General features: G+C 43.4%; 1 protein-coding gene across 1 annotated transcript in view; it reads left to right on the top strand.

The window, feature by feature from the left end:
- Positions 1–15089, top strand: part of SLC16A10 (solute carrier family 16 member 10) — a 125814-nt gene that overhangs the window by 92843 nt on the left and 17882 nt on the right. Inside the window, exon 4 of the mRNA XM_080806926.1 lies at positions 12956–13099. Within this exon, the coding sequence (XP_080663052.1) occupies positions 12956–13099 (144 nt within the window). The remainder of the gene's footprint in view (positions 1–12955; positions 13100–15089) is intronic.

Genomic DNA, 15089 nt, shown 5'->3' with positions numbered 1-15089 from the left:
AGCCGCTTCCTCCTGTCTCTCTCTGCCTGCCTCTCCATCTACTTGTGATCTCTCTCTCTATCAAATAAATAAATAAAATCTTTAAAAAAAAAAAAGAGTCACTAAAACTATAATCATCTTCCTGAATTCACTTAGTCCCACGTGACTAATTCTTCTTCAGTTGGAATGAAGCTTTTTTTGGCTGGTTCTGGAAACTCTTACCCATTTTAATTTTATGATTTTAAAGACCTCAAAAACCTCTATTTGTCAAAAGTCTTTTTTATGAATCTCCTTGAAGACAAAACTCATTTTGCAAGAGCAACAGACAACTATAAATGACCAAAACCCCCACAAAACCCTCAGAAATGGACATGGTTGAAGATCCAATGTGAGAGTTCATTATAATGCAGCAGACCAGGAAATCCGGTTATTTCTGTGACACCTAGCATTTTAATAATTAGAATGTCAAGTGATGACCCTATACCAAAACATTTTAAAACTTCAGGGATTTCATATAATTTCTAAATTCTGGATTAAGTTAACATACCAGCTTCCGAATTAAGTTAACATACTGAATAAACAAGCTCAGTCAAAAAGATTTCATTTAGAATTTGAATCTTGGGAATTTTGCTTAAAAAAACCTCAAAGTTAAAAAGTACCTGCCTAAATAGGATTACAGATCATTGCAACGTTTAAAACTTACTTAACCAAGGTGGCAGTAAGAGTTTCCAAAGGCAAAAAGATAGGGATACACAGTTGTTAGCCAAACTTAGCTCTTTTAATATTGAGAAGTTTTAGTTCTCTTAAGTAACCAAAGACCCAACAAAGACAAAACAGAAACTTTGGTTTTCTGGGCAGATACAGAGAAAACAAAAACAACCTCTTCCGTGCTCACTTCGGCAGCACATATACTAAAAACAACCTCTTCCATTTTCTTATCAAGAGCAGACTTAACAATCAAAGAAAACCTTGTCTTTTTTTTTTTTTAAAGATTTTATGTATTTATTTGACAGCACAAGCAGGGGGAGTGGGAGCAGAGAGGGAGAAGCAGACTCCCCACTAAGCAGGGATCCCGATGTGGGACTCCATGCCAGGAGCCTGGGATCATGACCTGAGCTGAAGGCAAATGCTTGACCAACTGAGCCACCCAGGCGGCCTCAAAATTCCTTAAAAAAAAAATTGTTTTAGAGTGTGCACATGCATGTGGGGGCAGGGGTAGAGTGGAAGGTGGTAGAGGGAGGGAGAGAGAGAGAAAAGCAGACTCCCCACTGAGTGAGGAGCATGACAGGGGGCTCCATCTCACGACCCTGAGACCATGACCTAGTCAAAATCAAGAGTTGGATGCTTAACCGACCCAGCCACCCAGGCGTCCCAAAATTCTCTACTAAAGCTTTCCCTTCATAGGACATTCTTCCAATAAGGCACAAAGCATGTTTTCCTACAGACCCAGGTATCTTTAGTTTCTTTGCAATGAGAAGCCAAAAGCATAAACCTGTATTTAGTAATCAGTACTTTAATATTTTATCTTATTTGGAAATGACTTCACTGTCCAATGATTTCCTTTTATCATTGAAGTAAAACTTGAAAGTTTCAGGTTACCACAGACTTTGAAAGCTATACACAGGGTCAGATGGGCCATGAAACTGAGCAAGATAAATTCTACAGTTTTTGTGGAGGTCAGGATTTTGGGGACAATGCCATGAAGCCTTGTGCATATGAGACCTCCGACCATTTGGAAGTGTTCCAACAAAAGAGGCCAAGTTAGAAAATAGTATTATAAGAAAGGGTTCTGTGGAGGGGCCATACCTCTTGATCTTGATCTGTACTGAGACCAGGAAATGTTACGTAAAAAGACGAAATGTTTTTCCTCAGGCTTTGGGAATCAAATTTGTAATTTGTTCCAGTTTTTTTTTTTCTCCCAGAAGTATACTTTCTTCTTTTTATGTTTAATTTTTAATTTTTTTAAATTAACATAAAATGTATTATTTGTTTCAGGGGTATAGGTCTGTAGATTTGTTCCAGTTTTAAAGAATACAGCCCAAGAGTGAGTCCAAAGGAATAGAGGAGGCTTGTCCGAAAGTGGGAAAGACTGCTGCCAGTTTCCAAAGAGGTGTCCCACCAAAAGGAATGAAACTGACTGACTTTCTTTCTTTCTTTCTTTCTTTCTTTCTTTCTTTCTTTCTTTAAAGATGTTATTTATTTATTTGACACAAAGAGAAAGATCACAAGTAGGTGGAGAGAGGGGGAAGGAGGCTCCCTCCTGGGGCTCGAACCCAGGACCCTGACCATGACCTGAGCTGAAGGCAAAGGCTTAACCCTCTGAGCCACCCAGGTGCCCCAAAACTCTGACTTCTAGTCGCAGTTTCAGCCAGGGCTTCCCACTGACCTGAAAAATATGGGACCTTATGCAGGGCAACTGACCCTACTGGGGCAACCCACCAAGGAGAGGGTCACGGGCGAATGGCAGTTGCAGTCCTTGCTGGGGTGTCCCCTGCAACAGGGAAAGCCGGACACATGGTTGGCAGGGTTGGAAGAAGAAGGGAGAGAACTCACCCCTCAGATGTGTGGAAATGTGTTTTGCCTATAGGTCAAGACGGCAGCTGGATCTGCCAGAACAAAGGGAAAAAGGGAAGCAAGGTCGCTGAGAGTCAACCAGTCTCAAGAAAGGGTCCCAGCTGAGTCTCTAAGGTGTGCCCGTTCACCCTAGATGAGTGGGAGAGGAGCGGAAAGGGGTCCTTCACCCTCACAGGCATGGGCAGTCCAACCTGTTTGCCCTCAGACCTTCAGACCGCAACAGGGAGCCATCTTGGTCAGGGACATTCAGTTGCCTGGGGAGTACTAGGGTTGGTTGCCAAAGGGCTGAAAAGAAAAAGGAGAGGGAGGGAAGGATCCCTCACCCTTTCAGGCAAGGATGATCTGGCGTGTTTCCCATGGGGCTTCAGATCCTCACCGAAGAGTAACTTTGGTCAGAGGTTATGAGAGGTCCATTGAGGGAAAGTCCCGAGAAGTTCCTGGAGAATCTGGAGAGAGTCCAGAGCTGACAGAGGGTCTCCATACTGGCCACCAAATGTGGGGCATTCTAGCTGGGTGGGGGCCGGTGGCACAGGTGTGAGAGAATTCACCCAAGGCAGAACAAAGGAGATAGAAATTTGTTGAATACAGTGCAAGGGAGGAGTGGGCAGGACAGTAAAGGAGGGACTGTCTTCTGACAAGGTGGTGGTGGTGCACCAGTTATAGGGCAGAGTGAAGGATTGTAGGAACTTATTTTCCTTTTTTGGTCGTCTTGCTTGTGCTTGGTTGTAATGGTCAGTTAGGGCTTAATGGCTGTTTCAAGGTGGGTCACTTAATGAGCTTGTTTGGGTCAGCTCGGTGGTTGGTGGTCACTGTGAACCCTTTTGCCTTGCTCAGGTTTCCATTGCTCAAGCCTGTTGCCTAAAAGCAGCCTCTAGCATTAATGCTTGGGCTACATGCTACAACATGGAAGAAACTTGAAGACATTATGCTGAGTGAAATAAGCCATAGAAGGTCAAATACTGAGGTACCCAGAGTAGTCACATTCATAGAAACAAGGTAGAGTGGTGGTTGCCAGGGGTTTGGGGAAATTTCATGGAAACAGTGTTTCAGTCTGGGAAAATGAGAAGGTTCTGGGGATGGATGGTGGTGATGGCGGCACAGCATAAATATATTTAATGCCACAGCAACTATACACTTAAAAAAATGGTTAAAATGGTAAATACTAGGTGATATAAATTTTATTTAAAATTTTTAAAAGGGTAATACTTGGGCACAACCTATTAGAAAGATTAAAATGCCCTCCACAAATTTCCAAAACACCCCTGAGGGTTTGTTACTGGCCTAATTGTGAACGAACGTGCAGTATTGGTTTCAGATCAGGAAACTGATGTCCAAGATCTGAAAATCAGTAAGGGGTAGAGCTCATAATTCAGCTCCAAAGATTCCCCCCCCCCCCCCCCCGCTATGCCTGGGGCCTTCCAACTTTCAATCACAAAAGTTTTCTCTCTGCTCTGCCGGCATCCTTAATCTAGACCACTCAGGCTTTCCATTTTCTTATCTGTCCTCCTCTAGCAGTGTGGTCTTTTTCTTCCTGAAACTTTAAAACCACAAAACAGAACTGCACATGTTTAAAATAATTTCTTAGGAAAGGGTAATAAAGAAGAGAAAAGAAAAAGCTTGGAGTAGACAATCTCAGAAATATATGGAAATGACATTAGTGAAGGAAAACTGATCTAGGCCCAATCCTAACAATTTTTCATCATCATTCAGATAAAAAAAATTTTTAAATTGATGTGATACTAAGGGGTTGTTAGCAATTAGATAATTCTTAGAATTGATAGAGAAGACTCATCACTGTATGCCTTTACAAAGCCGGGAGGAGAGGGGGCACCTCCCCTTTTCTAAACACACGCAAACATGGAAACCTGTGATATCTCAGAAGAGCTTTCATCACAAACAGGAATCCACGCCTGCAGGGCTGCTGTGGCCGGGGTGTATTTTCAGAGTGCTCTTTGAAGTATTAGTCACGCAGGCGGGTTTTGGACTGGGGCTGAGCCCTCTGCAGCCATGTTACCAGAGGGCAGATGGTCTAACTCCTTCACAGGCAGACATTCTTGTTTTTATTTTTGTTTTTAACAAGAAGGATGGGCAGAGGCAGAGGGAGAGAATCCCAAGCAGGCTCCACACCTAGTATGGAGGGCTTGAGCTCACAACCGCAAGATCATGACCTGAGCTGAAATCAAGAATCAGACCTGACCTCCAGACAGACACTGTCTTAATTCTCAGTGCATTGTGTTCATCCAAATTAGCTGGGAACCAAGGGTTTGAGAGAGCACTGAGTCTGTGCCAGGAATGAGACTCCAAGAAGGAGACTGTTTTGAATCAAATTTGGGCTTAGGTGGAATTAATAAATTTAAATAAACTCAACAGATTAAATATCTTTCATTGCTCAGGAAGGACTAGAACAGTTTTTGATAATTTTTGAGATAATCTGGCATAGAAATTGTCAGGGTCACCTAACTTCAAGTTACTCCAAAACCCTAGTGATTTATTTTCTCTTTGAAGTTGAAGTCCATCTTCTAAAATTCAAGATTATTTGAACTGGCATCAAAATCCAAACTGGATTTGACTGGTCATTCCTTAGAACATTTTGCCAAATCTAGAGCCGATCTAATGAATGCTGTATCAAGGATGGACTATTTATGTTTTTTGTTTTGCCTTTTTTTTTTTTAAATCTCAGGGAAATTATTTTTTTTAAAAAAGGAAAAATAAGTGCTTTAAAGAAATTTTAGAGTGAGAAGATGTTTTCAAAATCAGATTAGGGTTTTTTGAGCCATCAGCCGTTTTTCTTCCTTCTGAACTCTTCTGTGTCTTGGTGCTTCTTTTGCTCCTTGGTGGCTGTTAAGTAACCGTCACTCAGAAACTCTTCCTCTATTTTCTCAGTCCTGACCTTTACGTATCTTAGCAGTGCCACCTGTGATTACTGACACCACAGAAGCCCATTGTGGCGAAATGGAAAGACTGGCTGCTTAAGAAAACCAACCGAGCCCGCTCCCTGTGCCTCCGGAAATCCTGTCAGGCCAAAGGTCTGCTCCCGACCTTGTCAGCTGCTGAGGAGACAGTTGGTACCTGCTCCGCAGGTGTGGTGCTGACAGAAACATCTTGGTAGTAAGAGACACTGGGATGCCGGAAGATGGCAGTTCCTAAAAATGTGGATAGGCAAAGAATGGTATGTTTGTGTGAATCGTACTTCAAGCAGATCTTAGTGCTGTTTTATTCTCAAAGCAGAGTTGATCAAATTTAACAAGCTAAAACAACATTTGAGGCTGATCTAATCAAGGAATATCTTTTTTTTTTAAAGGAATATCTTTTAATAGCCATCAGTTGTATTTCAATATTATTTTGAGGTAAAGGGCTTAATTTTATGTTTCCAAGTCTGTGAGTTTAGTTTTTTTCCACCTTTGATCACCTCAGTGGGCTTGCTGGTGCACAGTGCACATGTAAAAAAAAAAAATAACTTTCTAAGTGAATGCCCCACTTGTTTTAATTTACTTCCTTTTCTTAGCAGAAACAGAGATAGAGAAAACACAGTTGCTTAAAAAAGACGGGGAAAAAAAAACCCAGACCAAACCCTATTTCCTATTCAGATTTCTGTTCATCTTACTGTGAAGTCAAAGGGTAGTGTAAAGTTTTGATTTGCAACAAATTCTAAGATTATCCATTAACTACTCTAGCAGGCTTTCTGCTCCCTTTCTAATTTTTAAAGGGGCCAGGCTCTTTTCTTTGAGTTTGTCTTTAAAGAAGTATATTTTCAGCAGCCCGGTCTTTTAGAGGGATGGAATAGCTTTTCAAATGTTGGATGGATGTATCAGAAACTAAATTGCATGCAAGTGACAGGCACCAGGCAGAAGCCGCTCGTCTCTGGGGCGAAGAGCAAGTGGCTAGAAGCGCTTTGAACTCCGAGTCCTTGTTGGAAAGTAGGGAGCTGCAGAAATCGTTGTTCCAAAACCCCTGAAAATATTGTGCAGCGTTAATGCCCCATGTTTGGGTGTAGCACGTAACATAAGAGAGGCAGGTTTCTTCTAGGGACAGAATGAGTGCCTGTTGTCCAGTTTGCTGATGTGGACTTGAAGAAGGGCGGAAGGTCAGGGAGTCAGAATCCTCCCAGGCAAGGACAGATAAGGCTGTGTTACCAGAATCTGCTTGTCTCTCAAAGGCCACAGTAACTGCAACAGCCGCGGATGACAAATACTGTTGCTTTTTCCTGGCGAGTTCTGCAGAGGCAGCCGGAGCTCTGGTAGCACCCTCGCCGGCCGTGCTCTGTTGGGGCGGTTTCTGTCTTGCATTCCCGGCCTCCCGACATTACTGCCTTTTGGGTTTTTTTTTTTTTTTTAGCACTCTGAACTTGACTCAGCAGCTGTTACCGCACGTCCAGCATCAGAAATAGTTATCTTGAAGCGTCCCCTAGTTCCTCTTCTTTAACTGTTACCCAAAGATATACAGTCCAACCCCTATGTACAAAAGTTTGATCATCTTCTTTATGTAATAAGTTACATAATATTAAATAAAAGACATTAAGCAAAGGTCATCCATCCCCTTAAAAAGTTGGAGACAAGGGCAGTTGAGGCTGAAGACCATTATGGCATTGGCCAAGTCATACACTTCCAGAAAACAACAGTAGGTAATTATCAGACCTTTTTTTTTTTTTTAAAGATTTTATTTATTTATTTGACAGACAGAGATCACAAGTAGGCAGAGAGGCAGGCAGAGAGAGGAGGAAGCAGGCTCCCTGCTGAGCAGAGAACCCGATGTGGGGCTCGATCCCAAGACCCTGAGATCATGACCTGAGCCGAAGGCAGAGGCTTAACCCACTGAGCCACCCAGGCACCCCTAATTATCAGACCTTTTTGACAAATGACCTTGCTTTGCTGGGTATGTACCACCACTGGGTTTCTAGGGTTTCTGCAAATAAGGTGAGGTTGGGTTCCCTCCTATTGGGTATTCTTCTGTTGTGCAACTATTTGCCAAGGAGAAGCTTGAGTTTCTACCGCACTTATGTCAGCTTTATTGGAGCTGGTTTTATACTATGGCCACACATTTCATTTCCTTCATGGTTGACTAAAAGCCAGAGGACTCAGCCTGGATTCTTCATGGAAGAACACTGGGTCTGATGTCTCCCTGTGTCTGGTGCCATGGCTCCTCCACAGGGGAGAGTTGGAGGGGGAGAGAAGCCAACCCAGCAAGATGACTTTCTTGGGCTCCTGCCCCAGCCTCTCAAAAAGGAATCTGCCTCTGGGCTCCAGTGAGGGGAGAGGGACCCGTCCCTCCAGCTGGCTGGTCAGAAACATGTCATCTGCAGATATAGGTTGAATCACCATTTACTTGAAGTGGGAATGGTTGGGGGGAAGGGAAAACTGTGAACTACTTTGTCTTCTTTTTCTTTCTTTCACCCATGGTGTAGAATGAGCAGATATTTAGGGATATGAGTTCTTGGTTACTTTGGGTAACAAAACAGTAAATAGGGTTTCACACAATCCAAAAATAGCTTCTATGGTTAACAAAAGTTCTTGCTCAAATGGTGAAAAATGTTTCAGGAGCAGGGAGCATTCAAAGTGTCGGCGAGGTTTTGGTCATCTGTGAGAGGTGTGCAGCCCTGGAGTAAACACGTGTTTGGGGACAGAAATAAAAGACTGACTCCCGCGTGGAAGGCACGCACACGTTCTGATAAAGTCTGCTTGAAACAGCTGCTCTACAGAATGGTGTTCTTCCTTTTGCACTAGTGGCCTCTGTTTTAAGCCCTGTATTTAGATTAGGGGTGTCTGGGTGGCTCAGTCAGTGGAGTGGTCCTGTTCATGATCTCATGGTCCCACGATCAAGCCCTGCCTTGGGCTCTGCACTCAGCGGGGAGTCTGCTTGAGTGTGTCTCTCTCTCCCTCTCTTTCTCTCTCTCTAAAATAAATCTTTAAGAAAATGCTCATTAAAAAAAAGGTGAGATTTAAGGGGCGCCTGGTGGCTCAGTCAGTTGAGCCTCTGACTCTTGATTTGGGCTTAGGTCAAGATCTCAGAGTCGTGGGCTCGAACTCCATGCTGTGCTCTACGTGGAACCTGCTTAGGATTCTCTCGCTCTCGCTCCCGCTCTCTACCTCTTCCCCTCACCCTGCTAACCCCCTCCCTCAACAAAAAAAAGGTTAAAATAAGTTAGATCAAATATGAAAACATCTGTCCAATATTTTCATGTTCTTATCCATGTAACTCGTTATTAGACATAATCAATTTTGCCCAATATTCATGCTTTCTGCTACAGTGCATGGCAGTCTCCAGAGGATGAGATGTAGGCAGAGACTCATAAAATAGTCTGCAGTAATCATGGGAGGCCCAGGCTGCAAGGAGAAAACACCAGATCTTCTGGGTACTGGTACCTCAGTGAGGAAGGATCTCTAGGACCCAGAGATCCAGCATCCCTAGATTCTGTTCTCTAGGCCCTCAGATTCCCTCACTTACTGACCAGAGAAACTTTTTTAGCTTGAAGATTTTGGCTGCTGGTGGGGAGGAGGTATTAGAAGCTGAAGTTCTTGTTTTATTTTAACAGCAACAATAGCAATAAATTTCAATGAAATAACACCCCTTATAGTTGAAGAACTAAGTTTCCACTTAAGCGTAGTTCGAATTTACCAAACTTACCGACTTTCAAAAGGCCCCAAATATTTCACCTTAGTATTCCATTTAGGATTATAAAGTAGGGCAAGGGGAGAAATAAAGCACTAATAAAAGATGATAGTACTTTGGCAGGCAGGTGTTCTTAGTTTTTTTGAAAGAATGATTTGTGAATTTAGTTTTCTTGAATACTGAAGAATGTCTTTTAAAAAGTTACAATAGAAAAGAATACTAGTAAATTTAGGGTTTTTTGAATACTAAAGAATGTCTTTTAAAAAGTTATAATAGATCCTTTGGGTACTTACTGAAGTAGATTAATACATTAAGTCTGGATTCAAATTCCAAAATAAAGCTGGTCAATACACATAATTATATCCTACCTGCCCTAAGTCAGGGTATTTATTTTCTTCAGAATGAGCTGGAATCCATCTTTCCACTTTGTCTAATTTCACTTCATGGGGAGTGATTAGGGCTGGAGAAATAAGCCAGTTAGAGGTTACCTTTATCAACAGCTCTCTTACCTGTGCAGCCACAAGTAGATTTCTTAGACCAGCACCATTCAATAGGAATACAATGCAAGCCATGTATGTAATTTATACTTTTCTAGTTTCCAAATCTTAAAAAATTATATGAAGATAGTAACTAGTACAGGCAAAATATTTCAGCTTGGAGTCAGTTTTTAAATTATTGAGGTATTTTACATGCTTTCTTTTCAGTAAGTCTTCCAAATTGGCTGTGTGTTTTGTACTTACTAGCTCCATTTTCGGGGCTCAGTAGTCCCCACGTAGCTAGCAGCTACCATATCGGGCAGCACAGTGTTAGCGCGCCGGGTACAAGGAGGCAGCTGGAGGTGAGGCTGTGGCAGCAAAGCAGGAAGGCTTTCATCTGTCCAACCAGGAGTCCGAGCTTTACCCTGAAGGCTGTGGGAGCCAGCAAAGGATCTTAGGCAGAGAAGTGGGTTGGTTTTTTTTGGCAGAGAAGTGTTTTAATTTTGAACTTAATCTGGTGGTCTTAGAGCAGAGAGATTGAGGAGTGGGTCCTTAAGCTAGAAGCATGCTCGAAGGCTGTTGTTGTCTAAGTGAGGAGTGATAGGAACCTCAGCTGTCGCACCCCTCTCTCGGGTCCCCTCCCTCTCAGGAGCTTTGTACTATCACTTTACCATTCCTCAATTTAAAAAAAAAAAAAAAAAGGAACCTAAACTAAAGTGTGTCTGAGAAGGGTAGGAGGTAAAATCATCCAAATTTAGGGGTGACTCCTGGATCTTGGGGGATGGAGAGGGTGTAATCTAGGATGGTTATTCGGTTTCTCCCTGTGGCTTTTGGGACAACAGTAGTAGTGTTGCCAGAAACGGAGGGAGGCCAGGTTGGGAGGGGGAGAGGAGTTCAGTATGGGGCTTGCTGACTTTGTGGTATCTTTGGAACAGGCAGGTGGATAGGTCTAGTTTGACATGTAAGAGTTTACGTAAGAGAATATGTAGCTTTAGAAGCTAGAAAGGCTGGGTAGGAACATTCAGTACTTAAGGTGCCAAAGAAAACATTAGGCAGTAACAAGAAAGGGATGTAAGACAGAGGTGATCAAGGACAGCTTTATAGAAAAGGTGGGATTTGAGCAGAGTCTTAAAGAATGGGTGGGATTCAGAAAGTCAAAGATGACACAAGAGGTAGCAGAAATGTAGAGAGGTAAGAAAAGTACGAGACGTGTTTAAGCGACACTGAATAAACCTATCCTGCTGGGCAGATGGGATTCGGGCTAAGATCAAAGCCAGCCTAATGCAGTTTGCAGACGTGTTGTGTTTGGCTTGCATGGGGTTGGATCATGCCGGATTCTAAATTTAAGGTAGGTGGCAACATTTTGACAAAAAATTTCTGACTTTCTTTTAAAATAAAAGGGGACTGGGAGATAGACTTGGCAATGTGGTGGTCCTGTATAGAAATAATCAACTTACGTATGTGCTCCCTCTCTCCAGCAAGCCTGTTTCACTCCTTAATGCTACTTGCCTGAGAGTTGCAGACATCTGCATTTTCTGCTTTTCGGTGGAGGGTCAGTAGGTAATAAGGGCACAAAGATAGACTGGTGAGAGGTCATGAAGGGCTTTTAATACCAAAGTAAAGAATACAAACGTAGGCAGTGGACAACTGATGAATGAGGGATTGATGAGATAAAAGGATTGTTCTGGACCAATGTGAAAATACAAAAGTTGGGGACAGGAGTTACCAGTTTTGAAAAGGAAAAGGCAGATGCACTGGTGTTGGCCTATCCAAGTGGGCATAACAGTACAAAATGGAAGTCTCTTAAGGGGATGGCATTCATCCCTGAAGGCTACTAGGACCACCTGGAAACACTGGGCCGTTGAACTTGCTGGGGTAATTTGCTTTGCAGGCTTCTGGAATTCAGGCCAAAGTTTGGTGTAGGGAACAGTAAGTCTGATTGTTTCAAACAATTTTTTGGATTTGTGAAAACATCTCTGTGGTTTCAGAGAAAGCAGTAGGAGGACAGACATGCTTTTTCTCCTGTGAGCACAGATGCTCATTGAGAGAATGGAAGTGCTAAGAGAGGGTGACACTTTGGGGCTGTGGAGCAGAGCTAATGCTAGTGGGTGCTGAGTTGCATGTGTTTTGTCACCCAAGATAGCACCTGCCTGGTCACACTGCCTTTTAAAACATTGTCAGGGTGTCTTGGAGGCTCAGGCTTCCTCTTCACTCCCCCTGCTTTGCTCTCTTTCTGTCAAACAAATAAATAAATCTTAAAAAAAAAAAAAAAACCCAACACATTGTCATGTGGCCATTTCAGAGTCACTGTTCTAGGCACACTGTCAATTAAGGGAAAGCGTCCTTTTAAAAACCCCTAAAATTAATATCTTTTTTTAAAAAAAGATTTTATTTATTTGAGAGAGAGAGAGAGAGAGTACAAGCCAGAAGGAGGGGGAGAAGCAGGCTCCTGCTGAGCAGGGAGCCGGCTATGGGGCTCGATCCCAGGACCCTGGGATCATGACCTGAGCCAAAGGCAGACGCTTGACCCACTGAGCCACCCAGGAGCCCCTAAAATTAATATCTTATCATTATTAACTGTGTCAGGCACTATTCTAAGTTCTTTACACAGATACTTTATTTTAATCCTCAAAACCACCCTCCTGAGGTCTGTTGCTATCTCCATTTTATAGACAAGGTAATTGAGGACCCGGAGGTCAAGAACTTATTCAAGGTCACCAGGATGATAAGGCATGGACCCTAGACTTGAACCCAAGCAGTCTTTCTAAGAGGCTTTTCTCCTAACTGCTGTGTTCAAGTGCTTCTGTTTCTCTGTCTGTTCTGATGCCGCACAGACAGGCAGATTCACAGGCAGGGACCCTTGGGCTTTTATCCTGGAAGCTCCAGGACAGCTTATTTCAGGGGTGGCCGTTTGGTTCAGGTTCTCTGAGAAGACGTGTAACTGCCTTAAACTGCCTTTAAGGAGAACAGATGATGGCGTCCTTAGGTGACCCTGACAGAGCAAAGTTGTCCGGTATGTTCAAAGTCTTCTCTTCCGTTAGCTAATGGCTCAGTGTTAACTTAGAAAATGCGTGTTGGTAACCCATTTTTGAAAAAAGACCTTTCGTGAGGATTCTTGTTTCTTTTATGCAAGCTAACTCACGTTAGCCTTGTCTTCATATGTTCTGATGAAAAATTAGCACAGAAGAAATCTTATGAATATTTGGATTTGGAAGGGGGTGAGAGTCTATAACATTGTGGAGACACAAAGGCATTTTGTGTCAAAACTTGCCAATTTTTCCTACCATATTTAGTGTTGCTTTTTTCTCTTTGGCCCACAGATGAAATATGTGAATGAGAGATTTCAAGATGGAAAAAACAAAGAGGTGGTTCTCATGTGCATTGGCATCACTTCAGGAGTTGGACGGCTACTCTTTGGCCGGATTGCAGATTATGTGCCAGGTGTGAAGAAGGTTTATCTTCAGGTACTTTCTCAAGCCACTTTTGCCCCTGGCAAAATTATCTTTATCCCCTCATGTCTCATTATACTATTTATTTCCTTAAATTCGTCTGTAAAAATGACAACTATTTTCTGGAACCTAACTTCTACCAGCAGTTTTTCAAAGGACAAAATCGCTAATGAGTTTTGGGTTTTCAACATGGGACACTGACGATCAAACAACAATCTTATTTGTTTTGTCACGGAACTCTACCAAATCCAAATGTTTTTGCCCATTACTTTTTCTAAGAAGAATGTTTTATTTTTGGCACAGTTCTCATAGTCATGTGCTTTTTGCAATATCTTGTGAAATTCAGGGGTGTGTGTTTCTTTTGAATTTCTTTATTGCACATTGCCTCCTGGGTGTTGAGGGGTGTGCACCAAACTAATGCTAATTCCAAGGTCATACTGACACTCGTTTGACAAATACTTAAATGACTCCTCCATGCTGGACACTGTGCTAAATGCTGCAGAGGAAGCATGAAACAGGACCTGTGCCCTCAGTTAGTAGCTAATGGTCTCATGGGGGAGACAGATAAAACGGTGTTGCGGCGCAGTAGAATAGTGACTGTTCTAGAAGGTGCTGTAGAAACATGGGCACCGGACATCTGAGTCGCTAGCAAGGGTTCCTCTGGCTGGTGAGGTGTTCCGACGTGAGTGGCGGTCAGATAGATATGGCAGAAGAGTGCGTTCCAAGCAGACAAAACCCCGTGGGCAGACAGGTGGAGGTGTGACACGGTATATTATGTCTGGGAAGCTGAGTGAAAGGAGAATAAAGGGGATAGAGGGAGCGCTTAGACGGGCTAGAGGGAGACGCAGGAGGCAGGTGAGGAAGAGGATGACCACTATCCTGACATCTACCAGGAGCCATCAGAGGGTTTTAACCAAGGAAGCGACATGGCATGAGTTGTATTTTATTAAGCTTAATCCAGTGAAGAGTGGAATGAAGTGGAGGCGGGGCAGGGGTTCCGACAGCCCCGGAAGGCTGCGTGCCATATAGCTGCCTTTCTGTGACGTGGCCTGAGTAGGCAGGCCCACAGAGATAGAAAGCAGATTCGTGGTTGCTGGGGCCGGGGGAGGAGGCACTGGGGAGTAACTGCTACAGGGTATGGGGACTCTTTCTGGGGTGATAGAAATATTCTACAATTAGGCAGTAGTGACGGTGGTACAACTTTGTTAACTAAAACCCACACAGTATTGACTTTAAAGGGGTGAATTTTATGGTAGGTGAATTTATTATCTCAATAAGGGTGTTGTTTAAAAAAAGTGGAGGCAGAGGGACTGGCTGGAGACTATTGAAGTCTCGAGGCAGGAGGAGCCAAGGCAGAAGCATTGCAATAAAGCGGTGTGAAGCCGGGACCTGGGGATGATGGAGCCCCCTCCGCGGGGTCTGAGGTTTGTGGTTCTAGTCACAGACTGGATGGTTGTGCTGCTTCATTAAGATCAATAATTCAGTCACAGAGTAAGATGCTGAGTTCATTTTTGCCATTTTAAATTTGTGCTGCTCGTGGGAAGGCTGGGTTTGGAGCTCCTGAGAGAGTCAAGAGACCTGTGGGACTTCGGCATTCGTGGGCTGTATGCAGGAGTGGAGCCCGGGGTGTGCAGTGGGGAATGAAAGGAGTGACCAGATTGGTGGGAAGGAAGCAGGGCGCAGAGTGTTTTCAGAGACAGGAGTGCTCGGCAGTGTCAGCAGCTAGTGAGAGGGCAAGCATGTCAAAGACTAAAAGGTTTTTGGCACCTGGGTGGCTCAGTTGGTTAGGCAACTGCCTTTGGCTCAGGTCATGATCCCAGAGTCCTGGAATCGAGTCCCGCGTCGGACTCCCAGCTCCGTGGGGAGTCTGCTTCTCCCTCTGACTTTCTCCCCTCTCATGCTCTCTCTCTCAAATAAATAAATAAAATCTTAAAAAAAAAACAAAAACTAAGAGGTTTACATTGGATTTAGCAACAGAGTTTCAGCGCAGTGGCAGGTGCTAAAG

This window comes from Martes martes (genome assembly GCF_963455335.1).
Source record: "Martes martes genome assembly, chromosome: 6".
NCBI lineage: Eukaryota > Metazoa > Chordata > Mammalia > Carnivora > Mustelidae > Martes > Martes martes.
The sequence above is the reverse complement of the archived record's forward strand: the minus strand, read 5'-3'. Positions and strand labels throughout refer to the sequence as shown.